Genomic DNA, 12,410 nt, shown 5'->3' on the forward strand with positions numbered 1-12,410 from the left:
AATTCAAGACAGAACTGGAATGATTCGTTCACTGACCCCAATATTGGTCTATTGAGAAATATTGTACCCGTCGATCAAAACTTAAAATCATCGAGAGCGACCTTTTCACACTTCATACCTTCTAACGTAAATTACTAAACCATCGAATTATTTCTCAATATTTTACACATGATTAGGCAAAAATAATTGCTACATGTAGCAAGACTTTTGTTATTCTGGACCTTCGGAAGTTTTTATTCTTATATGATTATGTTTTGTACGTTGTTTTATTGATCCTAATGTATAAGGCAAATAATGTAATTATTTGCCTTATACATTAGGTATTATACATTAACCTAAGTATTGTGTTCTCTTTACATATATTTGAATTTTCCTTAATAAAAGATTCTACATTAATCTAATTTACTGTAAGACACTGAATATCGTGCAAAACTACCTATTACATTATTAGTAATTGCAATATTATGTCCAGTCATCTTAAAAAGTTGTAATTAGAGAAAGTGTGGAAATTTACTTTTAAACGACTTTTTGGTACTTCAGCTATTTGCAAAATAGAAATGAAAGTAAATGGCATTTTCAATATGTCATTGTCAATATAAAAGTTATTTGTTAACACATTGTTCCCCATTTGTACTCTATGCAGGTCTATACATGATACCAATACTTCTTTATGAGTTGATAGATTTGTCACATTAGTTAAACTTCTGTAACAGTTATCCTTGGTGCTGTTATAACCTGCATTAAAATCACAAAATTAAACTTTAAACAAGCGAATTCATGATATTAGGTAACCATGATGTTAATTGTATTTCACTGGCAAGATACGAAGAAAATTATTGTTCTTAGCAACTGTCATAATCACAAAATCAACCTTATAAAAAATATATATACAAAATAGAGAAAAGAAAACCTTTACATGCCCAGAACTATTTTTTATAGTGAGTTTATGGGTGGAGCAGGACATGCTTAACGCAATTGTCACGTTATAAACGTCACATTTTTATTAATTTATGTTTAAATAAATATTTTATTCTCATTTCTTTATTAATTTATTAATTCCTTTACATCCAGCTTCGTTTTTACTATTTTTTCTTCAAAACATAGTTGGCGCCCTCTGCCTTTCTTTTCTCTCTTTTTCTGTCCCGTAGAATAAATATTCGCCCTCTGTTTTTCTATACGGTAGACTAAATATTTTGTTCTATGTTGACAGAAGTGCTTATTCAATCATAGGCTATGTTATCTGTGCAAACTTTATTTTAGTCTCCCTACTTTCTGTCAATTAATTTTTCTAACGTAGTGAGAATATAATTTTTTGCCTGTTTTTGAAATTTGTAAAAGAAGGCAAAAATTATTATAAGCTTCATTTTTTAGCTTGCAGAATTCTCTTGGGGTAAGTACTTTCATTGTAATCTATATTCTATAATTCTGACAGCATTTTCAACATTCATAACCTTACTGCTTTCGAAAGCACGTTTTCAGTTATATTCATGTAGGAATCTAACAAAGAATTTAACTTAATTTAATAATAATTATATTTCGTTTTATCATTGCCATCTGCTATTTGTTTAATTATAATTGTATAAAATGGCAAAGAAGTTAAAACCCTTTTGATGTGTCTCTAATACAAGCTGTTTCTTATATTTTAGTTTATTGGCCGTATTCAAAAATGTATTGGCTGTATTACCAGTTTATTAGTTTTATTATTAGGAATATTATTGAAAAATTTGTTGACTTTATTGGAGGACCTAAGCACCTAATTGGGAGGCCACACAAATATGGAACAACGACCTAACCATCTAATTGGGAGGCCACACAATCACCCATCGATGCCATAAGTATCGCCAAATTTATTTATTGTAAAGCCTTGGCAGGGTTGATTGTTTTTTTATCTTTAATAAATATAATTAGTTAAATAATTGTTTTATTTGCTATCAGCTAAGGGTTCATGGTTTAATTCCTAGTTTAAGACAAGACGAACTCGCACTTGAGATACTGAGCTAGGCAAAGCAGAGACGCTAAGCTCCCATGGTTGATTGAGGTATTATTTTTATAAAAGTATTTCAATTCTCTTTGGTAGTCTTGTTGTTACACATTGGCGCCCAACGTGGGATGCCAATGTGTAACGATAAGAAATAAAAAGAATGAACATCCACATAATGGGTACTAGCGAAACAAGATGGCTTAATAACGAAATATGCCAGAAAAATGGATTCAATTTCTGCTATTCTGGAACTGACACACAAGATCCTCCTTCTCAAATAGAATAGGTAAATCTGCCTCGGCAGACTGTACTGTTTGTGGGATACTGGACGCTCCCGCCCAGATTTTTAACTGCCAGAGATGGGCAAATGAGATGGAAGATTTCGATAGGCGAATGTGTTTCGGGCTGAATGAAAGAAATATTGTAAACATAATGTTGAGAGGAGAAAACATATGGGGAGAAGTACACTGTCTGATTTCTGGAGTGATAAAGAAAAAGGAGCAGGACAGAGGAGGAAATTGAGCCAGGGATTTAAAAATTTATAGTTAATATTATTTATTAGTTTATGGCCTAACATCTAAACATTTTCTGATTTACGGTAATAGGTGTGGTTATTTATCAATTTTTAGTTTTTTATTTTAGTTGTTTATTGAGTCGCAAGACCACCACTCTGGAACGGTGGTTGAGGTTTTAGCCGGAACGCGATTAATCCGGCATTACCCTAGGGTCTTCTGGCTTAGTATCCTACTCGGCCGAAAGATGCTAGGGTGTCTTGTTCCGTGACGTAGATGTCCAAAGAAGATTTCCCCTACCGTTGCCTGTCAGAATTCAATGGATACCTTCTTAGGCTCTTACTGGAATCTGGCAATACGGCAATTAAAAAGAAAAAAAAGGTATCTTACCAAAAATTAACAACATAATTTCGGAAAGAAAAAAAATTGGGTGATAATATATTTTTGAATGCTCGAATAAATGAATTTTAATCAAATAAAAAACAAATATCGAGCACAGTTTTTTTAATAAATCTTGCCCAAGTACTTTCGCTCCTAGAGCATCTTCTGGGGCATTTCGTCAAAATTATAGGCTATTCAACAAATTTTAAATACATTATGTATTTAAACATTTAATTACATAGTAAGTGACAGCAGGAGAGAGAATAAAATCATTCTAGATTCTGCTGTGACCCATTCTCTCTTCTCTCTCCTGCTGTCACCAATTATGTAGCTTCTTCAAATTAAAAAAAACTTTATTTTATTAAAAAATTTTAAAATTTAAAAATGTTTTATACAAAACTGTTTATCCTTTCTCTAGTGTTGTGTAAATGTATTATTTAATTTTTATGACATTCACAAAATTGTTGGATAACCTATAATTTTGACGAAATGCCCCTAAAGATGCTCTAGGAGCGAAAGTACTTGGGCAAGATTTAATAAAAAAACTGTGCTCGATATCTTCCTTTTATTTCATTATTTCTTTTATAAAATTAAGATGGTAAAGTTACCGTTGGATTGGTAAGATGGAGTAACATAACATGTTACCAATCCAACGGTAACTTTACCATCTTAATTTTATAAAAGAAATAATGTAAACTAAATTTCAATTAGTAATTTTTAAAGGGTTTTTACCCCCTATTTAGTGGCTACATTCATGTATTAACCTGACACTGATGATGGTGACCTTTTTATAAAGGATCTTATTATAAATTTTTTAATATATGGTATACAGCCAACTACAGGAACTTAGTTTCCTTGTGGATTTTAAGAAAATAGAGTGTCGTAGAGGACGACATATACTCGAATATTTGGGTCACGTGATGAGAGGACATAAATACGCATTACTTCAAAATATAATGCAAGGAAAAATAGAAGGAAAACGGAATCCAGGCCGTAGAAGAAAGTCATGGCTGCGTAATTTAAAAGAGTGGTTTGGCTGTACTACTAATGAACTCTTTAGGTCAGCTATAAACAAGGTCAGGATAGCTTTGATAATTTCCAATCTCCGATAGGAGTGGCATAAGGAGAAGAAGAAGAAGAAGAAGAGGACAACAACGGCGAACTCATAATGGGAAAAAGCCAAAGAAGAAGAGAAAGAATTGGTCTGTAATAGCTATTTTAATTATTGAAGAACATTTTTTCCGTATTTAACGTGTAATAATATTCCTATACTGTTTTTAGATTTAGCATAATATCATAAGTGGGTTTCTTATATAATTCGTCAAAATTAAACCGTGAGATACTCAATTGAAATTAAATTATTTTGTGCATAAAAGTAAAAATTAATTGTGAGAAATATATTTATATAATTGTGATGAACCAAAATATGTGAATTCTAATTAGTAATTATATAATTGTGTCTCAGTGTTTTAAATATAGGACTATAATTTATTATCACGCTATACGGCAATTTCCAATAATTATCATGTTTAAAAAATTATACACGTAGACGGAACTAACAAATAAGCAAACGATCAGAAGATAAACAGTTTAAAAGCAGCGTAAGTGTAATTGTTAGTTTTATCTATTTTATGTTAAATGTTATGTTAAAATGATATAATTATCTTTTTATGCTGTTAAAATGTAACGAAACAAACAGTACTTTTCGACTTTCAGTGTTCAGACTGTAAATCTTTACTTTTACATCAACACTAGAGAGTAGAGACGGGACTTAATGACAATTGCTTATTTGTTCCAGATTTTGCATTTAATTGCTTTTTTAACTGTTTCTGCATAATTTGCAATATTTAACAAATTATGGCATCTCTTCTATATACCCGCATAATTTCGTCATCTCATCTTCCTCGTATACCTTGTCCTTTAAAGAACAATATCGATCAATGACTCATTTTTCTTTGGCTGTAGCAGCTCTAAAGAGTTCTATTGTTGTTTTTCTACTCAAATTCGTCGTGCGTCATGTCTCCGGTTCTCTTTTCCTTCCACTTTTAGACAAGGCGAGAAGCTCGTTCGTAAAAATATTCCCATGAGATTTTTTTGCATAATCACTCCATAATAAGGTTCAAGAGGTCGCCCAGGCAAAAAGTTGTTCAAATTTGTTGTTCAAGTAACAATCGACTTTTTCGGACCTTACAATTTTTTTCATTGTTTGGATTATTCTTATCCACAGGTATTCAGTGCTTTACCGCACAAATATCACAATTAAGAATTATTATGCAGTTGATTTATAAAATGCGATTTTCTCGAAAACGGTTAAATTTTAAAGTTATTAACAAGTATACCTTTTCTTTGTAAAAATATTGTATCTTTATTATTTTTTACAAATTGAGCTAATTTATGTGCCCGTATGTGGCATATCTGGCGCCCTCTATAAGCTGCATTAAAGTATGTATAAAATTATAATTTCTGTATAAAAATTTCTACTTTAACACCCTGTGTCTTTCTTAATATAATATATAAAAATCATTATATAAAAGCAAGTTGGCTTAAATCGTATTATTTTAAAGTGCCTAATCTACGGTTTCTTTTTGTACAATTACTTAAGGACCACCCTGTATATATTTTATCATTGTAATATGTTATTTATCCAAAACGGTTAAGAATGAATTTATTATATTTTACTAAATATGCTAGGTATGATAACGATAATTTTAAATCACACAATACAAATTAATTTTTATTGTAGAATATCTATTCAGCTACTTAATTAATTTTTTAAAAATATATGAGGCTTATTTAGGACTAGAATCAAATCATGGAACAGATTGCCAAGCTGACCAGACTTCACTGTAAATGATCGAGCGAATTGATGGTTCAAATCCTGGCCAGAAAACAAAACGGATTACGTAACGGTATAAAGTGATACGTAACGTGTAAAATTTTTACGCTTAAAAAACAAGAATATTAATAGTTATACATAAAAACGTTTTTACTAACAATAACCATACTTGTTATTTGACAATTAATGATCTACACAAATTATTAAAAAAAAAACGTAGTCTACCTATTTTCATTTTATAAAATATATGTCTCAAATAAATTTAAATTCAATACAAGACAATACTTGTTAGATGCCTTTATGAAACGCCACTGGTTGATAGTAAACAATTACGAATTTATTATGCGTCTGTTGTTCCAGCAAGACCGCATATTACCCTTTTAAAATCTACGCGGAGAGCCATCAAAATGGTGTAAACCGATATTACTTTGATTTTCTTATTAGTAAACGGCGGCGTATTTGATTTACACCTCGTGCAATTCGTGTATCGTATTATATTTATTAGTCACCATGCTTAATTTCTTGTCAGATTTTAGTAATCTGTTTAACAGACAGTATGGACCAAGAACAGTTAATACTTGAACAATATTAAGGGTACCAAAAATTTTAAAGTAAGATTTTTTTATTTTTAAATTTACCTTACCATGTATTTATACGGAATACGCCAGTAATGAACATTAGTAAAAACAAAAGTAGCCAAATTTATGTCCTAGCTTTTCTTATAATAAAAAACTATGTAATATAATTACTAATCACTTTTGAATTCACTGTGAACATGATAATTACTTATCTAAAGATTTTTCTACTTCTTTATGCCTACGACACTCAATGACATCTAACAACTAATCTGAAACTTACCTAACGTCGACGTATATTTATATACAGGTTGCGCTACTATTTTCTGGTATATCGGCCTGACGACTGGTACTACTTGATTTACATAAGTCGGTACTACTTTTTTAATGGCAATTGGTTCGTGTGCAACATGAACAGATGGCCCAGTCTTCGATACAACTGCGTTAAATCCGTTTACAGGATCCGCTACGTAGTCGACGGTACGAATCGAACCATCGGGTTCTACTAGTGAATACTGTCCTTTCACAACGTCACCATCTCGTACTTCTTTTTGACTCTTCACGTCACCGGTAGATGGATCATGTACACCGTATTTAAAAGCGTATTTTGGATGTGCCTAAAAAATATACAGAGTATTTACACTTTATATTATATAAAAAAATATATTTTAACATTTTAACAAAAAAAGTGGTACAGTAGGCAATACTGTAGATTTAAATTTTAAATATTATTTTTAAAATTAAATAAAGTAATTTTATTATTGGTTTAATATTTTAATTACACGTGTAATTTTAATAAACACGTGGTGAATCTATACAGTGTGGATATTAAGTCTTACCCCCCCTAGTGAACTCCGTTATTTAAGACAAAGATGAAAAACGCTCGGACCCGTCAATTTTTATCTTAATAGAGGTATTTTATAACATAAAAAAAATTGTCACCCCTTTCATCCCCTTCACTTGACAGCTACCCCCTCAGATTTTTTAAATGACAATGAGGGTCGTGCGATAGTTCGTTGGAAAGGGTTTGAAAAGAAGAATTCTAAAATCTATCACACTTTACTTTATCTTTAAGGATCTGTTTGTTAATAACGATTTATTGTTTGGAGATACTCTTTGCGATACAACAGTACAAAAGTAGGTACACTGGTTTTGCTTTAATATGGGACATTCGGTATAACAAAATTTATTTAATTTTTATTCTTGAACGTTTATACCGAATTATTTTTTTGCAGAATAAATACTTTTGTGTCTTTAAAACATATCATGGTTAGAACAATTTTTTAAATAATCTAGTTGGCGTGTATAGTTTTTGACAACTGTCATAAAAACCAAGCAATTAGCACTGTTGATTGTAAAGAATATTGACAAGAACTTAAGATTTGGTGAGCTTTAGTGGTAAACTGTAAATTTTTAGTATTAAAAATTCAAAACAATCAAAATGGCACCACCTCGTAAATTATGATTATGAAGCTGTGAGAATATTTAATGAACGTTTTCCGAATCGTCCAATTGATCGACATTACTATAGACTACTTGTCACTAAATTTTGTAAAACTGGTTCTCTCGAAAACAAGAAACGGGATGGTAGAAAAAAACTTTCTGAGCAAAAGCAAGTAGATATTTTGTCTCAATTTGCAGTAAATCCATCCAGTTTAACTAGAAATGCTGCTCGCGAATGCGAAGTAAGTCACAGGACTGTCTTAAACATTTTAAAAAAGCAAAAATTTCATCCCTATAAGATGAAAATGGTGCACGAATTGACAGAGGATGATCCAGATCGACGACTGCAATATTGTGAAACTATGGATAATAATATTTCACAAGATCCAAGTTATTTAAGACATATTTGTTTTTCCGATGAAGCTACATTTTATTTAAATGGTCATGTACATCGACAAAATGTAAGATATTGGTCTGACAAAAACCCTCGATTGTTTCGAGAGTGTCATACTCAATTTCCCACTAAATTAAATGTTTAAGCAGGTATACTAGGGGATCACATTATAGACCCTTTTTTTTTATCGAAGTCAATTTAACGGGGGAAAGCTATCTTAATCTATTGGAAACATAAATAATTCCTGCAATTCATGATGTGCTTAGAAACAATCCAGGCGAATTCACCCAAGATATTATTTTACAGCAAGATGGAGCTCCGCCTCATTACGATGCTGGCGTTCGAAATTTTTTAAATAATTTGTATCCGAGAAGATGGATTGGACGTCGTGGATTCATTGAATGGCCACCAAGATCACCAGTCTAGATTTTTTCCTATGGGGTTACCTTAAATCCAAACTGTATGGGAGCCAGTTGACGACAGTTGATGAACTCCGTCAAAGAATAATCGAAGAATATGATAGGATTGATATGCAGACCCTACAAAGGGTTAGGAAGGCAACGAAACAAAGAATCTACTTCTGCCAGGAAGTTAATGGAGAACATTTCGAGTATTTCCTGCAGTAATTTAAGTTTTCTTTAGGGTAATTTGCCAGTTCCTTTAATTTTAAAGGTGTAATTTAATACATTATTTTTTGTATATTCTATTTTAAATAAAACCATTATGCCATACCAAATATCAAACTTATACATTTTTGAATTCTTCTTTTCAAACCCTTTCCAACAAACTATCGCACGACCCCCATTGCTATTTAAAAAATCTGATGGGGTAGCTATCAAGTGAAGGGGATGAAAGGGGTGACAATTGTTTATGTTATAAAATACCTCTATTAAAATAAAAATTGACGGGTCCGAGCGTTTTTCATCTTTGTCTTAAATAACGGAGTTCACTAGGGGGGTAAGACTTAATATCCACACTTTATAGGATGACTCTCCTCTTCGTGTAAATAATGGATTCTTCCAACTGTTGACTACGGCCTGCGCCTTAGTAAGGTGTTTGGATATTAGCGCAACCATTACTCCTTTTAAAGCCAAAATTATTTTTTTTTTACAAATATATATTTAAAAATGAAACTTTCTCACGGGGTATGTGTATAGACATTGCTTGACAAAAAAATTCTTCCTCTACAAAATGATGTATAATAAAAGTCTTTATGATTCACAGTATCCAAGATAATTACAAGTTTTTGTTTGCCACTGACACCAATTTTGGCCCATTTTCCTTATTTTTTCGCAGACTGTTTTATAGTATTCATTAAACCTTGTATCATAAAGGTTGTGTGTTTCCGTGTCTGCTAAGTATCATTTGATAATTAAGTCGAAAATAGATAAGTGACAAAAACTGGTACGATAAATCCAAATTACTTTTAAATTGTTTACAGTTCGGGCGCTTGGTTAGAAATAATAAAGGGGACTTAGAGACTGCTATGATTATTGGTTCTCGCTAAAATGATCCAACAAAATGCAGGTCCGCAAACACCTAACGAGGTACTGTTAATACAACAAAAAAGTACCCTCTTTCAGGAAAATTATGCAAGATGCCAGAATGAACAGATGCTGTACACAACATGGAAACAAACGGAAATGGAAAAGATGTATCCCAAGGATAAAGTAAATCAGCTCCAACTCCAGTTAGATAACTTACAAAAATTAAATGAAAGCTTGCAATTAAAATTTGCACATCTAGAGAAAAACTTGTCCAAAGAGAAAGAACCTAAGAATGAGGAATTTCATACTGACGAGGAGGAATTAGCTGAGGAGACAGAATGAATACGTGTCAAAAAGGTAAAATGGATACATCATTGACCCCACCACAAAAAGAGTCATATGTTGAAAAAAGAGAAGAAAAAACTAGAAAAACACAAATCCCACCTCCAATAATTGTGAAGAGTATTGCCGAATTTAGCCAATTTCATGAATTAGTCAGACTACATACTGCTAAATTCCAGATAAAAGTACTTGGAGACAAAAGCGCTAAAATTAATGTCGATAGTGAAAAAGACTTCAGAAAATTAACGAAAAGGTTGAGTGAAGTAAATTATCCATGGCATACATATGAAAATAAGCAAAGCCGACCCATTAAAGTTATAGTCAATAAGTTACATCATTCAGCCAGTAAAGATTCGATCATGAACGATTTAAGTAAGGATTCAAGATAATAGATGTCAGAAATTAAAATACAAAACAAAGCAACCACTAAATATGTTTATGTTGGTATTCAGAAATAACGAAAATATCAAGAGAATCTATGAGATCTCAGATATCATGAGCGTAAAAGTACAAATACTTCCGCTGAGAAAATCAAAATTTGTACCTCAATGTAAGATATGTCAGGCATATGGACACACACAAGGTTACTGTGCGAAAGAATCAAGATTTGTCCACTGCGCAGGAAAACACCTAACAGCCAAATGTGAGAAACCCAAGGACGCAAAACTTAAAACCACTGTGAAGAAGGGCATCCGGCTAACTATAAAGAATGGATCGTGGCAAAGAAAATACAAAAAATAAAAGATAAATATAAAAAAAACAGACCTTACCCAGAGAACCACAAAGAATGCATCCAAAACCTGTAGAAAATTCAAAACAAGAAGAAAACAAAACAAGAACTTATAGCATGGTAGCAGCTGGTAAAGGTAACAAAGAAAACTATAGTAGTCAAAAAGATCTGAAAATAGAACAGACAATACAGAAAATATTAGAGAGATTAACTAACCTGGAGCGTATAACCAGAATAGAATGTAGCACCAAAGGAGCTATACCTAAAAGACTTGGTAATGGCGGGTAGTTTACGAATAGTAGAATGGAATACAAATGGCATCTTGAAACATCAGTGAAAACTTCAAGCGATACTAGATATAGAAAAATAGACATATGCCTCATTTGTGAAACCCATTTTACGAATGAGTCATATATTAGATTTAGGGATTATAAAACTTATCATACTACTCATTCTAATAATGCAGCCGAAGGAGGTAGTGCAGTAAAAACCAAATAAAAAATTATGTACTATCAGGAAATGGGATACAGAACTAAAGCATTTTAGGCCACATCAGTAAAAATTAAATGTAAAAACTATGAGGTAATCGTCACAGCGATTTACATTCCGCCAGGACATGCCATCAAGAAAAATCAATATGTAGATTTCCTGACCAGTCAAGGACATAGATTTATCCTTGGAGGATACTTCAATACAAAACATACGCATTGGGGGTCACGACTGACTACCACCAAAGGGAAAGAATTTTTAGAAGCAATGAAATATATAAAATGCGACGCAATATTAACGGGAAAGCCAACATACTGGCCTACTGACACAAATAAAATACCAGACCTTATCGACTTCTTTGTAGTCAGAAATATTTCAACAAATTACACACAGATAGAAGAGGCATTGGACATGAACTCGGACCATTCTCCAATTATTCTTACACTCAGTGACACTGTTATCAAAAAAGAAAGCCGTCCTAGACTTGTTAACAAAAATACTGACTGGAAGAGTTATCATGTAGACCTTGAAGAGAAGATTAGCCTCTAAGTTCCATTAAAAACAGTTTATCAACTAGAGGCAGAAGTAGAATTACTCAATAAAAATGTACAACATACTGCTTGGAACAACAGCACGAACAGTGTCGAAAGAAAAAAGGAAATAGCTACAAGAAAGAAATCAGAGAAATACTAACCGAAAAAAGAAAACTAAGACGCAACTGGCATCAGTCTAGAGCATTAGTTGATAAAACTAGATTAAATAATGCCACACAAAAATAAAAAGGGAAAGAAAGCTCCTGGATTTGATCTAATTACTGGGGAAGTGTTAGAGCAACCAAGGAAAGCTATAATAAAATTAACACATCTTATAAACGCTTTCTTTACTCTGAGGTACATACCAAAGATATGGATGGTGGCAGAAATTATAATGACACTAAAACAGGGAAAACCTCCACAAGACGCTTCGTCATATATGCCTATTTCACTTTTACCTATCATGTCCAAATTATACGAAAAATTACTCTTGAAGAGACTAAAACCGATTATAGAGGAAAAAAATCTAATTCCTAATCATCAGTTTGGGTTTAGAGCAAGCCACTTAACGATAGATTAACAGATATAGTAGAAAAAGCTCTAGAAGAGGAAAAAATCTGTTCTGCAACTTTCCTCGATGTAGCGCAGGCTTTTGACAAAGTGTGATATGACGGATTAAATCATAAAATGAGACTCTACTTACCAGA

The 12,410-nt window shown here is 32.2% G+C and overlaps 1 protein-coding gene across 1 annotated transcript in view; it reads right to left on the reverse strand.

Moving 5' to 3' along the window:
* Positions 1-12,410, reverse strand: part of LOC140447880 (cuticle protein-like) — a 102,671-nt gene that overhangs the window by 63,410 nt on the left and 26,851 nt on the right. The window contains exon 3 of the mRNA XM_072540790.1: positions 6,569-6,902. Coding sequence (XP_072396891.1) covers positions 6,569-6,902 — 334 coding nt within the window. The remainder of the gene's footprint in view (positions 1-6,568; positions 6,903-12,410) is intronic.

Source organism: Diabrotica undecimpunctata, chromosome 8 (assembly GCF_040954645.1).
Source record: "Diabrotica undecimpunctata isolate CICGRU chromosome 8, icDiaUnde3, whole genome shotgun sequence".
Lineage (NCBI taxonomy): Eukaryota > Metazoa > Arthropoda > Insecta > Coleoptera > Chrysomelidae > Diabrotica > Diabrotica undecimpunctata.